The sequence below is a fragment of the Geospiza fortis genome, unplaced genomic scaffold (genome assembly GCF_000277835.1).
Source record: "Geospiza fortis unplaced genomic scaffold, GeoFor_1.0 scaffold11, whole genome shotgun sequence".
Lineage (NCBI taxonomy): Eukaryota > Metazoa > Chordata > Aves > Passeriformes > Thraupidae > Geospiza > Geospiza fortis.
In genome coordinates this window covers 8,714,830-8,733,263 of record NW_005054304.1, presented here as the reverse complement: position 1 = coordinate 8,733,263, position 18,434 = coordinate 8,714,830, and the positions used below count along the sequence as shown (strand labels likewise).

General features: G+C 39.0%; 1 protein-coding gene across 1 annotated transcript in view; it reads right to left on the bottom strand.

Annotated features, from left to right (window-relative positions):
• Window positions 1-18,434, bottom strand: part of GRID2 (glutamate ionotropic receptor delta type subunit 2) — a 673,693-nt gene that overhangs the window by 108,423 nt on the left and 546,836 nt on the right. Inside the window, exon 11 of the mRNA XM_005418132.2 lies at window positions 11,950-12,262. Coding sequence (XP_005418189.1) covers window positions 11,950-12,262 — 313 coding nt within the window. The remainder of the gene's footprint in view (window positions 1-11,949; window positions 12,263-18,434) is intronic.

Sequence of the window (18,434 nt, the reverse complement as noted above, 5' to 3'; positions counted from 1 at the left end):
ATTTCCCATGCTGATTTTTCAAATGCTGGGACTAATCAAGGACCAGTGGCAGTGCCACAAAAACCCTCATCAAGTTACAGCCCAGGGAACTCACCTCATAAATCTGGTCAGAGGGCCTTGACATACAACCTGATGGACAAATATCCAAAAGGTTGGTGAATGCCTGCTCACAAACTATTTTGCTTAAAATACAGGTTCTTCAGTCACATTCATTGAAAATATCCTTTCTGAAGCTAGAAATTCCTCTAGCATCAAGGAAAAGGTCAGTGCTAATCAGTGCAAAGCATTTCAGTCTACTACAGCATTGCTCTGTACTGGATTAGTAACCTACTGTGTTTGTAAGTTTAAGTCTCTGCTGTGTCTATTACCAAACTATTTTTCTATCAGTCTTCAAATACCAGCCTGCCCAGCTTGCTGTGTCTGCTGTAACAGCTCCCTCCTAGTAACAGAGGACTAATCATTTGGCCGCTAGGCTCCCTTGGAAAATTCTGCCAAGATACAGTAGGAACTGTCAGACATCCTTGAGTAAAATTTTGTTAGAAAATTAATCTATTTGCAGCAGCCTGTCAGATGCACCACTTCACTACACTACCACCCTTTTCTCCCTGGGTTTAATTTATATACAACAGTAGTTAGAGGCACCATGAAGATGAAAAATAATTTGTGACAATAGCACGCCTGAGGGCAAACCAAGGAGGGCATCCAGAGACAACACACCTTTAGGTAAGGGGGAGCTGTAACTATAAAGGTCAGCTTTAACTCTGTCTTAATCCCCAGGTATTGATCATAGTCCTTTTATAATGCTCACCATTTCCACTAAGCTGTGACTAGACAGTGCAGGATTCAGCCTCAGAATAATCTAGATAGAACTGTGCTCTGCTGCTACTTTTAAAAGCTGCTGTGTCTTCAAAGTTGCAAAACTTTTCCATAAGCCAAACTCTATTCCTCATAACAAAAAAAAAAATCATCAGGTTTGCAGAGAAGAAAGCAGAGAATGAAAACGGAGGAAATTTATTTTATGGGAGAAGCAATAGCAAGTCAAACCCAAAATTGAATGGACTTTCTAAAAGGCTATTTTAAACAGAAATTCAAGCCTCTATCAAAAAGGAGAGCAGTACAATGACAACAATTTTAACTTATTTTTTCTATTCAGAAATTTTTAGATAAACTCCAAACATTTAAATATATACTGAAAGTATCAAAAGGGTCTAATAACTACATTGGAATAGAATAGTATCTAATGTGATAATACAAAGTCTAAACTCTTTTCAGCTGAGCTGAGATTCCAATTTTCTGCATCACTAGCAATGATAATGTTACACAAACAGTGTTCAATCATTAAATTAATTCCTATTAAATCAATGTCCTTAAAGGCCAAACAGTCCTTTAATAATTACCCGATTAAAGTGATGTTAGCATAACATATTAGTTATAGTATATTTATAATTCTCTTCACAACAATAAATCCTTTCTTTCTACCCATCTTGCTGAAATGGTGGCAATAATGCAAAAGTTGGGAAGGGAAACGTTTAGCAAATGGCTGGGCTCTAGCTTCTCCTGGTGTCTGTGATGCTTTAATTACACACATTAATCAGATTTTCATTCCTATTATGTAGTATTTACAGGATCAATCTTCAAGTCCTATAGGAATCAATTCCTGGCTTTTAGGCCTAGACCCACAAGCTTAATGACTTATTTCAGATATTAATAATTTTGCATTGGTCACTTTCTGTCTTTCTGTGGAATTAGCAAAATATAGTTTCAACTACAAATCGAAGTTCACAGGAGATAAAAGAAAATGTTACAAACATTAGTTTGCATTATTATAGTGCCAATACACTGCATTGACTTGTGCAACATTATCAGAGAGAGAGGGCATGAGTAGCCTTTACAGTGCTTCTACAAGTTCTGGAAAATATATCACAGAGTATATTTTGCTTTTCTCTTCTGCTGCCATTACAAAAGAGGAGCAATGACTGCAGCTAAAATGAAAATGGAGGCATACACTAGTATTTGCTGAGTTACTGGGAGCCCTTAGATTAATTATAACTAGTCTTATACTACAAGTCTAGATATTTGAAAGTCTATCTTTTGACACCTGTAACTGTGACCACATTGGAATGAAGGCTTGCAGTCCCCCTCTCATGAATCAGTTGGCCAAAGTATACTGTATTAATGCTGCTGAAATGCATTGGTTCATGGTTTATTAGAAGACTTAGCAGGGTTTCAAATTTAATTTTGGGGTTACCAAACATAGGACCATTCAATTACATAATCATAAATAACTGTGCAACAAGCCTAGCAATTTTACTAACAGCTCTTTGCAAAAAAAAAAAAAAGAAAAAAAAGAAGGAAGAAAAAAAAGAAAAAACTCTGATCAGATAACTCTTTGTTGCCACTTTCAAGACATAGTCCAATACAGAATATAATTATTAATATACACACACAGAGAAGAACACAGATTAGAGCTCAATGGGCATTTTCAAGAAACACAGGGATCCTCTGGGGATGCTCTTCAGGAGTGCTGTGATGAGATTTGTGCTTTTAAAATGGCTCTTGATTGCAAGCCTGTGTAAAGGTGCTATTTGCAGCCACTGGGAAGGCATCATAGTGATATATGCTTGCTATTATTTTAGAGGATGTTGGCACTGGATCTTAACAAATAACCTTGCACACTGGCAACGTTTAGATCAGATTTCAAGAGATGCTGAGACAAAATCTCTCAATTACTAATGGCTGGATTCAAATGCTGTGAAGCCTCAAGCAATTAGCCACAATTATCATCTCTGGTGCATATTCATAAGTGGCTGAGGAGATGATGTGTGTGTTACTGTCACATACAGTTTGCTTAGTGGGGTCTTTCTGCACATTACCGACAGGGCTGTACACAGCACCTTCAGGGACAGAAGAGAGAACTGTGAACAATGGACTGAAAACAGACCATCTGTATGTAAAAGTAGCATTAAGCTAAACAATGCCATTAATGAGGTATTGAAGCGTGGCTTTAGTGAAGAGCCTGTCAGAGAGGGCATTATGAATATGAGGGAGAGAGTCCCCTTTGGCTGAAACTGAGCAACTGTGAACCAAGCAAAGCACAAAACAATGCAGTGTGACCATAAGGACAAACACTTGTTCCAGTAAAGCCCTCACATCTTTTGACAAGTAGTTTTCCCCATAATCATTCTACCTCTACATGATTCTGTGACTCAAGATTTTAAGAGGTGAAGGGAATTTAAAAAAGGATTACAAACGACAAACTGTGGTTTTGTTTGAATTTTAAAGAATTATAATCTGTTTTATAAATCTGTTCTTCCAAGTTTTCCAAGCATCCATCAGTACAGAGTGACCCCTGACTGCTTCAGAGAAAAGTGAATCACAGTCATCTTGGATACCTCAGTTCAGTTTTCCTGTAACTAATTCTAGCTATCCTTTAATTTTCAGAATGCTTCACTGCAATGAACTCCTAACCTTATAGAATTCAATCATCACCAGCGTAGGAGCTCTAATTATGTTCCTAAATAACACGTTTTAAAATTTAGACTAAAATTCCACTTCAGGTACATCCTGCAATGTTGTTATCAAAGTGATCTCTAAAACTCAAATGACCTAATGTAGTATTATGACAGTGAACAGAGGACAGAATGAAACCCTCATCCTTTTAAGTTTCACAGAGAAAAATGTCATTTATTGATGAAAATCACTAATATGAATGCTTATGTTTGAAAGTGGAATAACCTGGTTTTCACAGCAAATCAGCTATCACCCTGCTTAAGATCACAACTTAGGTTTTTCAGAAGTGAAAAGCGACTTCAAAGGTGATTTTACAGGATAGTGAGGATTTTCCTCTGGAGATATAGAAATAAAAGAAGCCATTGTAAGAATGAGGTACATGCTTATGGCTAAAAATGTTCTATTAGCAAGTATATCTGGGCATGAACAACGAACACCCCACTCAACAGATTTATTATCACTGTTCCTTCACAGCCTGTTTGCAGATGACTTTCTTTCCCCTTCATCCCTACCCTGACTCTGTCCTAGTGCGGGGCTTCAGAATAAACCATCCGTGTTCCTTCATCTCCCCTTTGCCCGGTAGGTGAGGTATCGCACAGTTTTAACCCAGCCCCATCTCACCAACTTCAAAACCGCTGAAAAGGTGAAGTCCTACTTTAAGATCTCTCCATCCACTACCGACAGTGGAAGGATAAAAATTAAGCAGCAGGAGATTCCTACAACAGAATGCTGCTATAATGAAGGTAATCCCCTTAATTTGCATGCTGGGAAGCTGACTAGATTTAAAAAAATGCAAAAAAAAACCCCACAGCCCTAATTCTACCATAAATGCTGAGACTCGTCCTTCATCTCAACAACCAGGGAAAGGAACAGGTTAGTTAAAAAAATAATTTGAAATAATTTGATAGCATTTTTTGTTTCCTTTCTCTATTAATTTTGGTCTACTCCTTTTATAAACACTTCAGTATTACAAAAGGTCTGAGGAAAAAACCCTCAGCTGCTGAAGAAGGGAGACTTTCTGCCAGCAGCTTGAAAACCTCTGCTACTCCTGTCTTTACAGCTTTCAGGCAATTTTCCTGGCACCTACCCACCAGTTGATGTTGTGAAGTGGCTCTGCATGGGTGGATGCAGCTATGGCACAGCTGTTGCAGAGGAGGGACTCCTCACAGGGCAGAAAAGCAACAAAAAACTACCGTGGGTTCCCTCTAAAACCCCATGTTTGTCTGGAGCCTTGGGTGGCCTCAGCTGAAAAAGGCTAATCAGTTTGAGGATGAAACTGCTGGCATCCCAAGCAGAGGGGGAGTATTTTTAATAAGGCTAAAGCTCATTTCTCACTTCCTCCCTACCTTAAACAGCTGAAGTTGTCAATTTAACTGTAAACTCATGGGCAGGAAATAGCAGGACAAGTAAGACTTGCCTCTTCAGCTTCTAAACATCTTTGAAAATAAAAATGGGGGTTACATTGTTCCTCCACACAAGGAACACTCAGTTCCTGACTAAATTGTTCTTCCTTGTTTCCTCAATTAAATGTATATGATACACAGGCGAACCCTGAAAAGTCAAAATTGGTTACCTAATCTGAATCTAACTTATTCATTATTTACCCAGTTACAGTATATAGTAATATTAGAAATTACAACAACTAAAGAAACTGCTCTGAGCAAAATATTCACCTTAGGATGTTTTTGAAAGAACACAGAATGATGGACAGATGCCATGACATCCAATTCTACTTTCCTTTTGCCTCACTTGGTCTTGATCAGGGTTTACACTACAGCCAGATAGACATCACCTTCTCACAGTCAATCAGAGCTAATCCTAGGCAATTAAGGTGGTTTTTGGCCTTTCACACTGCCATTCATTCTCCATCTCCTCACAGATGGAATATCAGACACAAAATCACTAAACAGACTGCCTCATGTACCCAGTGCTATTACTCAAGCAACCATGTGCAGAGAAGATGTAGAAATGCATTATTTAAGATGCCTCTGAGAACTGCCTGAATCTTAACTTCAAATTAGGGAAAATCCAAGCATATCCCCTGGTAGTTTCACACTAGTGATATCACATTGCTGCAAACAAATGCCCACACTACTGAACATTTTACTTGGAGCATGGTTATTCCATGGAGCTACAGTCTGAAAAAGAGACAATCAAATAAACCTCTGAAAGGACACAAAGCTACATCCGAGGCTTATAAAAGTGTACTTCATACACGACAATAACTCTCAGTACACGCTGTCAGTTCCAGTGACCACTTGTGGTTTCCAAATACTTTTGAGACACAGGACACAATTACCAAAATGTACTCATTTCTGGATGCTGTCAAGAGGGCTGGCCAAACCACTGAAACATACAAAAGGATCTTGGGTACCACAGGGCTGCAGTCCCCATTTCAGAGAGGTGACTTTATGAAGGTAAATACACTTACTGATGCACTAGCCCAGATTTAATCAAAATGACATGAGAATTTGGGGGGTCATACTTTAAGGTGGAACTATCATGCCACAAATAAATCTGCTGGTGCATGTAGTTTGTTTCCCAACGTTTGGTATCTGACTTTTCATTTTGCCAGCTCAGTGCTGCGCATTTTAGGCTCAGCAAGTCTGTTTCCCTTGCTACATGAATATGTCAAGATTGGCATTAGCTTGAAGAGCAATTAAAATTGTTAATTCATGAGACTGGCATTTAAGTTTTGCCTTCTATCAGAAGGTATAGAACATGTTTTTATGAAGGAAGATGGGTAACATATCCATTTTAAAACTAAGGCCTGATATCTAAGATATTAAATAATGTTTCTGTGTCAGCCAGCAGATCAAGTGCAGAAACCAAATTTAGAACTAGGTCCCAGTCCTAAAGTCTTTACTTTACACTGGATCTTTTTTGTATTTCTAAACATACCCCCTCCCCCCGCAATAAATCAGGTTTCACCACTAAATATCACATGTGAAGATATAATTAATTTCTAACAGACTTCTTCCAGAATGATTCTAGAGTCTTCCTCTGAATATAAAATATTTGATTGTTGTACAGTTAATTAAGAGAAAATGTCACTAAGAAAGGATGTTGCTACAGCATAAGGGTTTGCTGCTGATAGGGATATGCCAAGAGTGAGATAAGCAAGATGGAGTAATTTATTAAGCAACAGCAGACTCCAGGCAGTGCATTTCAGGAGGATTATATCACACCTTGGGTGGTAATACAAGGAAGAAGACTGAGAATTCTGAGCAGCTTTAACCATCTGAGAAGTATTATAATGACTTTGAAGTGCTGAAGCTTGGAGGCTGTTTTATTGCTCCTATGAAATGTAATTTACACAAGGCAAACAGTAAGATTTGCTCATTTGCCAGGTATTATCAGCATAATTGGCCATTACTGATGCCACTGATGACCAATCAAAACCTCCAGTTGTGACCAGCATTTTAAACAAATATAAGGGGATAAAAAAATGGCCCACCAGTGGTGCTTTAACATCATCCATTTCATAACTTTTCTAGGTTAAGAAAGTGTATTAAGATCTCTGAAGAAAATTATATTTTTGCAGCTAATACTTCAAGCGCTCATTATCCTATGGTCAAATTTTACTTATAAAACTATAACGAATGTTTGTTTTGTTGCAATCACTAAGAAGTGATTAAATTCTGAATGATTTAGCCATTTAAAAGATATTTTCTATTACAGCAAAAAAAAAAAAAAACAAACAAAGCCAAACAAAACAGAGCCTTGCATCTTTACCTGCATAATCTAAAATTCAGGCCAATCCTGAAATATCTTCTCTTACAGAAGAATTGAAAGCAAAATGACCAGAGTGTGATAAGATAGAGACTAAGTCTTTTTTGGTGTCTTTCATATCAAATAAAAAACATTGTAGCTTTCTCTAACTTCATTGCTTTTCAACATTCCATTGAAATCTATTATAATAAGTTAGTTCATCACTGAATCCTGAAGCAAAATTTGAGAGGCTGCCTTTAAAACAAAACCCCCAAAAAGATTCTTCTGCAAGTCCTTGGTAAAAAATTACGCAGCATTTCACCTGTCTCAAAAACTGATCTATTATACAAAAAGAGTTGGCAGCAACTCTATATCTTGAACTTCTGTTTCTTAAATCATTGATTTTCTCCAGTACTGGGGAGAGCAGAGTGCTCCCTAGAGCGTTTTGTAACAAGAGCCCCTAATAGGAAGCTAATAGAAAACCTTCAGGAGATTAAACTAGGTTCTCAGCAAGTATAAAAGTCATCAGACTGTTACAGCAACTCGATTCAGCTGATCTCAATGAAGGTTTTATTAAAGGTTTTAGAACCCCCAAATTTCTTCTCTGAGAGGTCATACGGCAGGTTCCCTATACTGGCAAATTCTAGCAAGGGCAAAATTTGAGGGAGTAGCAACAATACCATGGCTAAAGAGAAGATTGTATAGAGTAGCACAAAAGCTGAGCAAAGTCTACAAAATATATCATTATTCATACATCACTCAGATTCTTGTCCCCTTCTTGTCCCTTGTCCCAAGCAGGGCTGCCTAGAGCCAGATTTCTGTCCAGTTGTCAAAGGTAATATTCAAAATAAGCAAAATTAGGAGCTTTAGCTACTTAGTTTTCTAGGATGAGCAAAAGGAAAAGAACAAATTCCGTGACACTAAATTTCAACACAACTGCAATCCTCCACAGTCTGAATCTATGAATTTGCTTCATCCTTAGATAAATAGACAACTGATATTATCTAAACTACTCATGCCTGAATTTTGACTTCAGAGTCAGAAGCATTTGCTTTTAATATAACCCACAGCAGCATGGCTGAGATCACCTAAAATTCTCTTAGTGATCACAGTATATTGCAAATTCAGTGGGTATATTGGGTAGGAAGCCAAAGCATTTCAGTGCACTGCCTGCCCTTTTTTAAATTTATTTTTATAATGAAGGGCTTGACCACAGAATAAAAAACTTCCTTTGCATTTTATACACATTTATATTAATTGAGTTATATTGCAGCTTTATCCTCATATATCTTAAAAAAATAATGTAAACTATTTTGGCCAATCTCAATAATGAATGGGCATCAAATAAAAAGGGAAACTTGAAATATATCTGCATATTACCAGTCTCAAAATGGTGCCTAGAGTGGTCACTGAAATATGGAGGTAAGAAAGCCAAGTTCACCACCTAAATTTAAGTGATACAAGTAGCAGTCACATTAAGTTTCAGTCTAGCTATAAGGAAGCAACTAAAAAGACTTAAATTTTGTAACTGATTGTGACAGTAATTATAGACCTGCCTTAAAAACCATTGGATTGATCTGTGTTGACTTTTGTCTACAGACAATGATACGGGTATTTTTCTTTGGTGCTTCAAAAATTGAAAAAGGCTAAAACTTGTTAATAGCATTTGGAAAAGGGACACAGTGAACTAAAGCTACTTGCTAAAATCTGCCAAGTTTTTAACTATTTCAGAAGGAATGAGCTCTTTGTTTCAATCATAATAGGTTAAGAGTTTCCTTAAAGAATGAGTTGTATTTTTGCAGCAGAGGGCTCTCTTCAGAGCCATGGCAGGTCTGAAGTCAGTCTGCATGCCTGCAAATTTTTCCTCTGTCTAGAGGAAAGAGAGAAGATGATGCCACAAATCACTTGTTAGCCCCAAAAAAAGAATCCAGACCTATCAAAGCACAAGCAATCTTTGGTTCAAGCTGCTTTGTTTCTGTCAGCACAGGGCATAAAAGCATCTTTGTCTCTATGTTTTGATAACAGAAATGAGTACCTTGTCATGATTTAAATCGCTCCTGAAAGATTTCTAAAGTGAACGTGACAGTATTTGAAATGCCCCATGCTGCTACACTACATTTGCCAATCAGAATTAATAGCAACAGATTTACTATTCCAAAACAAATAAAAGCTGCAGTTTTTCTGCTGAATGAAGAGCTGATGAATGAAAACAGAGGCAAAATCACCACAATAGCCAGTTACCCTGTCCATGAAAATTATTTTCATATGTCGGTATTCACAAGGATTAGTAAACAATAACACTTCAGCTAATATAGTTTTTGTTACATTCAAATTGAATGTGAAATACAGGCTGGCATTATAAATGGATCTCTTACTCTTTTGCACTGAATTTCTGAGTTCTTCCAAGTCTTTATATCAGTCAGTAAGCGTATTTTGGTGTAAATAAGTATAAGTAATAATAAGTAAATGTATTTTGGTATAAATTCTTTTCAACGTGTTTCATTTTTCCTTCTAGATAATTCAGGATAGTTCTGCTTGTTGTTTGACGGAGAGCAAAACTGTAGATACATGTCTGTAACTTTCCCTCACTCAGTAGGAGCAAAGTGAATATTTTATTTTATTCTAGTGAATTCTACAGAGTTCTGTTGAAAATCCACATGGTAGAGTGGTAAGATCTCTCTCTCTTTGTAGGTAATTACTCCCACCTTCCCAGTTTTGTGAATTTCTTTTTCTGACATTGCACAGCAGTTTTGGTGCCTCCAGATGCTTTGTACAACCAGTAGCACCTCATGTGTGACACCTCTTACCACAGGAGGGAGTGGATGCAGATCTGCTCAAATAAATTCCTTTCCTTTTCCCTTTTTTTTTTTCTATTGAATTCTGGTATTGTTGCAACCTGGTTCCCCTTCCTTACATCTAACTTCTTCCTCAATTTCATGCTGAATTCAAGCCCTCCTTAAGCACTCATTTTCATTGATTAGTCAAAAAATCCTTTTCTTTTTAAGCTAACTGAGCCTCTATCCAAGTGCTCCCATGTGGACTACTACTCTGGACCTATAAGTTAGGAAATTTCATGAAATACAGGCTTCCTTGGATAAACATGAGGCAAACAACTCAGGTGACAATTGTTCAGACTGAGGTGTGTTAAACCAGTTGTGCCTCCTCTGAACCTTAGCAGGGCAGTCTCCTAGAAAGCTTTTAGGGGTTCCTGTTGGGAGTACAGCAGGGATGCTCAGGCTTGTAAACCTGTGTGGAACGGCTCACATTCATTCAGTAAAGAAACTAATTCTCATGTTCTAACCTAACAGGAAGACCAATGTAATGAGTCTCATTCTGTAACAGACCAACTGCTCTCTCACAGCTGGATTTGCTAAACACTTACACTGGGGATATTTTGGGCAGAAAGAGAGCTTTATAAATCCACCCATATACATAAAAAAAACTTCCATATTTCTCAGCTACTCTGAAGTCTTAGGTTTTATTTATTAAAAAAAAAATCACAAAAGCCCTGAAACTATCTCTTCAGCTCTCCTCAGCTGACCATCACTGCTCAATGCAAATGATAACTTTAAAAGTAATGTCTCTATGCTTATGTGTTTAAAATTACCCCTCTTGTGGCAAGTCTCAGCTTAAGCTTTTCTTCTTTTTTTTGGATAGTGACATTATTTTAGCTTTTTTTTCTTCCATTCTAGGAGTTTCATACTTGATTTTCATGGATACCTTTAGCTTTTATGGGTATCATCTGATTGTTTTGAAAAAAGAATAATGTAATGCTAAATCACATGTTGCCATTTTTATGTAAATATGACACCTTTACCTACAGTGTTCCATCCACATTCAGGTTAAAATACAAAGAACTTTCTGCAAGTTTGGGGCTGTAGTGGCCATGGCTCTTTGTAGAGCAGATGCTCTGTGAAATTAAAACAGGTGGACCTGCAATGCCAGCAGTGACTGAGGAACAATTACACGGATAAGCAAGAAGGCATTCATTCTGTTTTGTTGTCCAGCCTAGACCCCCTTTTGCTCTTATATTTTAAGCTGTGTTTTCTTATTACACTTTGCTCTACAACCTCAACTTGTAGACCAGAATTCCAAGCAGTATATACCCAACCAAGATCTGCAGATCCTGATGTCTTCAGGATGCATGGTTAAAACTCTGCCAGAAGAGGAACATTGTGGAGGACTTGGGAATATAAGCAGAACTAGGGACCAGCTTGGGCTACACCAGATGCTAGATGGGATTGAGAAAGCAATCAGGAAGGCCAGAGATGCTTGAATCTTAACATTAGATAGGAAAATTGAAATAAATCAGAAGAGGGAGGAAAGAATATCAGACACAGTAAGATAATTTAGCACTGCTGACTAGTCTAAACCTAGTTCAAAATCCAAATCCTGGAATTCTCTGTCTGACTGGGTAAGAACATAGCACTTGTTAATGTTGAATTATTCTCCAGCAACTGACGAGTAATAATTTTTTTTAACTCAGAGAAAAATCACCTTTCTGTAACAACAAAACAACAAGTCACAAGCTAGCATGTAGTGCTCTGAAATTCTCAGGGTTCCACATAGGGCAGCTAAATATCTAGGAAATCTTTTAGCACAAGGCTTTCCAGTGCTCCCAGTTCCTTGTGGGCTGTGGGAGGGAGGCAGGGGAGAGGAATGTCTCTACAGCAATGGGGAGGATAGGTAGGTTTTCTTTCATAGGCAGAGACTCCCTCTGTCTCTTACCTTGCTGCACAAAGGATCCATAGACAAACCACATGGAGTTGTAGAGAGTTGTGGACGTCATGGATCCCATCTGAAGGCGCGGGGGGTTGAGCCAGTTCAAGAGGTAGACCAGGAGCCCCACCAAGAGCACCGTGCCAGCAATGCAGGCCCACAGGGAGAGGTCAAAGGGGGCCAGGCAGGCAAACATGTCCACTGTCTTCTCTGCCTTGCGCAGCAGCACGCCCACCGAGTAGTCCATGTAGCGCGTTGTGAAGTCCACCACGTTCTCCCTGTCGGGGGTGATGGTGAGGGCAGAGATCCCGATGTCAGCTCTCTGAGGAGAGGAGGAAAAAACAACATGGATAAGCAGGAACTGCAAAAAGAGGTCTTTGCTCCTCTGTCATTTATAGCAGCTAAGCTTAGGGAGAATCAGATGCCAAGACCGAGGTCTTCAGCATCATATATGTGAGCACAGAGAGGTGACTGAGGCTAGATCAACCATGTCTCTTGGTTTCTGCAAGCAAACCTCACTTGGTGGAATCTGGCACATCAGCTCTCCTTGTTGTTATTTTCCAAGAAATCCAAATACTAAAAACACAGGTAATACCCGGAGGAGGAAATCTATGTTTGGTCGTTTTTGTCAACCTGGCTTATTAAAGGCATTGCTGCCATTGTGGCAAAAGTCAGATTTCGTGCATAGCAGATCCAATTGTAGGAAACTAGTTGCCTGATAGAGCCAAATTTATAAAATATTTTCATGATTTGATGATCATGAAAAAGGGCTACTACCCTAGGAGCACCTGAAATTCCATAGAACATTCCATTTTATCTACGAAGTCTATAGTGCAGAAGGGCAGATTCTGCACACAGTTCCTTTACAATTAATTCCTCTGTATCCTACTGACAAGCAATTCCTCCAGCAATGCCAATCTGTCCTGCAGCTAGCCTGGACTTGCTTTGTGCCATTTCCTTTCTTTTTTTTTGTAATTTAAAGAAGACATTTCACATGAAAAGAGGATGAGTAACATTTCTTGATCTAATCATTGTATGTCACAGTATGTATGAGGTCTCCAGGGACACCAGGCACAAGTACAGAAGGTGCTACTGTACTTTTTACAGGTACAATTAGAGCTTCACTGAAAACAAGAAAGGTTATTTAAAGCAGGCATATGAATACCATTTTTAAAAGCCCAAAGACTGAGCAATAAGACTGTGAATTCTAGATGCTTCAGTATGACAAAAGAGTACTTAAAATATTTAAACTTGTACTACCTTGATTTAATCCATTTTTGTTCTGCCTAAAGAAGTGCATGATCCTTTGGAAGGGGGTGAGGAGAGCACAAAAAATTGAAAGTACTCAGTCAAATTTTATTAACTCTCTTGAATTTCTTTCTTCTTGCCCAAAGAAGGCAGAGATTCCTAGTTCCTTAGATATATGATTTGAAATATTGAGTGGGAAGGCACGGCAGCTGAAACTGACTAGAAAATTTTGTAAATCAGCTGGGCTCTTTTAATAGGATGTGCAAAGAACTCCACAGCCCATGGTACAAACACACTCCTAATCACAGTGCTCTTAAGACTTCAGTTTAAATGATGTTACTTTATATTGATTGTTCACTGGCTACAGAAAGTGGCAGGGCCTAGCTGGAAGCCTGATGATTTGGACAAGAAAAGGGTTTGAAAATATTGATTTCCTTAAAAGCTATGAATTAGGGCTTCAGCTTTAATTTGTGTGTTAAGTTCTCTGGTGTCATAAGTGAAGTTGTGTTGATGAACACAGTGGAAAGAATGGTTTAATGAATTCACTTCAGGCCCCTTCCTAACAATTTTGTGAGTGATGATTCAACTGCCCTTTGCCCATGGGCAGCAGCAAATTCAGTCAGTATTTCGAATTATCCATGGAAACGTTCAGGTTATCCGAGTCTCCCTATCCTCTCACTACAAACCATCTGCTCAAAGAGTGACTCAAGTGATTCCCAGCACCTGCTGACAGTCAAGCCCTAGCTCCAATAAGCAAGATGCAAACCAGCCAGCATTTGAATTGTCTTCCACAACCGTGAACATAAATATGCTTTTAAAACAATTTACAAATACACAAGTCCAACAGTTGTCAAACAGGAAATTATGATTGCATTTAATGAATAGCATAGATTTGGACCTTTTCCCCTGAATGCGTATCAAAAGGCAAAATAGGAATTTAGGGGTAAGGGAGGACGTGGGAAAAAAAAAAGTTCTAGACTCAGTTGACTCAGCCGCTACTTATTAGGTTAGCTGGGTTACTAATTATTAGTATATTACTAAAATACTTCCCTACCATACTAGATCATTGAGTTTCTCATTCAAATTGCAATCTGTAAGATGCTTAAAGATTCTTTACTGAAAAGCAATATACACCAGTAAAGATACTTTAACCAAATAATAGTTGACTGTATGACTAATAGAATTCTTTTCTGCTTTTCTCCCCCTTTTTACAGCAAAACACTTTTTCCCCACATTAAATACATTGAAGAGAATTAAGGAAAAAAATGAGACACCATGGTATCTATGGAAATACTACTTCAAATCTGCATCTCTGGGAAGCAGTCCCTGCACATTCCCCAGAATTATGGTTCCACTCCAGTTATCAAGCAGCTATGACAGTGGAACAACATTGTGCTAATGGAAATGTTGCATTTCCTTTGTTCTACTGCAGCAACAATTGTGATATAATTATGTCTTGCTACTTTCTATGCTACATATATAATTAAGGCTTTGAGGTGACCTAATTGCAGCCTTCCAGTACCTGGAGGGAGCCTACAAGAAAGACGGAGAGAGACTTTTTACAATGACCTGGAGTCACAGGATGGGGGGAAATGTCTTCAAACTGTAAGGGAGTAGGTTTAGATTAGACATTAGAAAGAAAATCATTACTGTGAAGGTGGTGAGACACTGAAACAGGTTGCCCAGAGAAGCTGTGAATGCCCCATCCCTGCAAGTGTTCAAGGAAGGGCTCTGGGCAACCTTATCTAGCAAAAGATGTCCTGCCCATGGCAGTGGGGTTGGAATGAGATGATCTTTCAGCCATTCTGGGATTCCATATGTCTTTATTTCTTGAGAGGTAGTAAAATGAAAAACAGAAAGGAGAGAGGTAAATCCTGACTTCTTTAGCACTCTGGTGTTTAGCTGTTTCAAAAAAAAATAAGCTACATTGAAATATGTAAACTCATATTCTTTACTTACTAAAGAATCGCACTTTTAGTACAAAACCAAGCTTAAGCTTCACTTGATACTTGATTTACTGATAGTGAGCATCCTTGATTACATATAGATTCTGTCATCTTGTTTCAGAATTGGAAGATGAAAAAAATTAAAAGCTTGTCATTAACATGTCAGATTGGATCAGAGAAGACATCAGTTTGAAGAAGTAAAGGTTCACTTAGTGCTTTTGAGATAGAAAGGCAAATGCACACAATTATGTCAATATTTAGATATAAAGCTGCCAATCTGAATTATAAACATGTATAGCTCTCTACTCACTCAGTTTTTGCAGTGCCAAAATAAAAAAAAAACATCATACGTCTTACATGTTTCTTATGAATGAAACTGTGACTCCTGAAACAGATTGAAAAAACAGCAGAGGGCATTATTTTGCTCTGTGTGACCTGCATAGAAATTTATATTTATCTTCCTTAGCAGCAGTTCACCTGAGGCCATTGTAGAGCAACATAACCAGAATGAGAAAATCCAAAAAAAAATGACCTAAGGGTGTGATAGCCCTGCTACTGGTGTCACAGAACCAGCTTATCAGCAAAGCCTAGAAATCCCTGAAATGTCCCTAAGCTACTGCTGTAGCAAGCACATCTCATAGACATGGAAAGCAATCTTTCTGTGAGTCATCATCAAGAACAGGGAAAATAAATTCATCTATTCTGAACAGGTCCTGTGAGTGCCTTCATTTTATCCATTTCCAATGTTAAATCAAGTTTCAAAAAGTGCTAGAAGTGATAAAACACAGTCCCACATTATGCAGTTATTAATATGGACATGCAAAAACCAATCAGAGAGACATTTTTACTCAAGTTAACACAGACATGTCCAAATAATTCTCCTTTTACTCAGCTATTATTTTTTCTTGTCTCACTTTGTCCTTCCTGTATGGTTTCTTCCTTATACTACCCCCTTTAAGAAGGTGCAATAGAAAAAGAGCCTCATATGAGGCTTCTACTTGATTTGCAGTTTCTTTTAAAAATGATTAAGCATTTATTTTTCCTTTCCTGATGGACCTTAGTGCAATTAGGCTGCTTTCGCTAGTGTATTTGCTTCCTCATGGCTCCTCACTGGAAAAAATGCTCACAATCAAGGTAGCATGGCAAGATGTGAATAGCAATGGTTGATGGATGTGAATATCACCAGAAAGCCCTGAGTCATGCTGGAAAGCCTAGTGTGCTCTCCCAGAAGTGGCATTAGCCACTTCTCTTGCCTGTCACACAGGCTTATCCCTCGGGCCATCCAGATAGAGGGCAACAAAAGGAATTACTGTGAGAAGACAGATAATTAACAGTAAGAGAAAGATTTGTGGCAAAGAACTGCTCCCATGAGATGGTTTTAGCCTCTCCACAGAGGGCTGCTGCTCTCTGAACTAATCCTGTTTGTGAGATGAAGCTCTACAAGATGCAGTGAGAGTGCTGGTCACTTGACAGGAGAGGGCAAGAGCACTCTCAAAGACCATTTATTCTCTGAAGACCACTTGGTTCAGGTGTTTAGCAAACAGAAACCCGTGTATAGCAGAGTTACATTCAGAGTATTTTGACTAGAAAAAGTGCATGGACCAATTGTGTCCCTAATCCAAGTCTTGACAATCAAAGGAGTGGAGGCTTGAATTTGTTTCCAAATCCAAATTAAAGATCACTTACTATGTTCTGCTGATTCCAGCTCCTATTTTAGCAGCCAATAGAAACCTTGTTTTCAAAGCTGGAGCAGAGTGAACTAGGCACAATGTCATGTCTCTGAAGCCAGCTGTTGGCCCAGGGCATGTACTTGGCACAGCTGGGCTCCTGCCCTGCCATCCAACTCCAGCGAGCTGCTGCAAACAAGATCAGCCTGGGACTGCTCTCCCTGATACCAGGACCTGCACCAGAGACTGCTGCATGCTGAAGATGGTTAATGTAAGCAGTGAATATTGATCTTGAGCACAGAATTCATGTGGTTGCTACAGCAACTGCTATTTCACATGGCACATCTTCTGGAGTGGCCAAAGACACCTTTTTCTCAATGAGATGATCTCTACAACTACCTGGAAGGGGGCTGTAATGAGGTGGGGATTGATCTCCCCAGCAACAAGAAATAGGACAGGAGGAAATGGCCTCAAGTTGTGCCAGGAGATCCTAGCAAAACATCATTCACTGAAATGGTGGCCAAACATTGGAACAGGCAGCCCAGAGAAGCGGCTGAGTCACCCTCCCTGGAGGTATTGAAAGGACAAGTAGACGTGGCACTTCGGGACCTGATTTATTGATTGACTTGGCAGTGCTGGATAGCAGTTGGACTTGATGATCTTAAAGGTCTTTCCCAAGCTAAATGGCTTGGTATGATTCTGTGCACTCAAAAAGAGAAGGCAGCTATTTTCCATCACCCTTGAGTGAGACTTGGCTCTTGTAGAACTCATTCCTGGCTGACACACTAACAGGCAAAGAGTACTCCCACTCTTTCTGGAATTCCTCCACTTGTTGGCCAGACTATCATATACAACTTGGTTGGGAAAACAAGGAAATGCTGTGTCTCAAACAGGTTAGGCCTTTAATTTAAAACTATTCTCAGCTCCTTTAGTTCCCCTGATGAAGTTGCCAAGCGCATGGAAATGCGAGTTCTGGGGGCAGAACACAGCTCACAGTAAATAAATAAGAAAGCAGCCTTTCAAGAGCAGCTTGCACTTGGTCAGGGGTAGATGGACACTGGCTGCTCACCCAGAGGTTCTTTTGCCTTAAGAGGGACAGAGAAAGGGAGAGAAGGACACAGTGTACCTTTACTGCTAATTAATTATGTAGGGGTAAGGAAGATGAAAAATTATACACTGCCACAGTATAGGGAAAACATGAGCTTTGAATTCCAAATGCAGTTCCATGAACCCTTCATACACTGTAGATGTGCAGAAAGATTTCATATCCATGAAGACTGATTTACAGCCAAATCATAGCAGGCTGGTAAATCTGTTGCTCTTGAGACATGGATTTACAGATCTGGGTGGTCACCACCTTCAGTGGGCTATTCCTTTGAATCCCTGCCTGCCAATGGAACAAGAGTGCCATATGTATTTTTCCTTGGAGCCATTTGGGTTGTTAGAGGAGTTCTGCCATACCAATCATCCATTGCAAATACGTAAAAAACATTCCAGGCCTACTTCCATTTCCAGACCATCTAGAATTAAGACCCCTCCAGTCTGTGTTATGCAGTGGTCTGATGAGCACTGTAGAGAGCAGGGTGCAGTGGAATATCAGATTTAGAGGCAAAAGGAAAGGTTAAAAATAAAT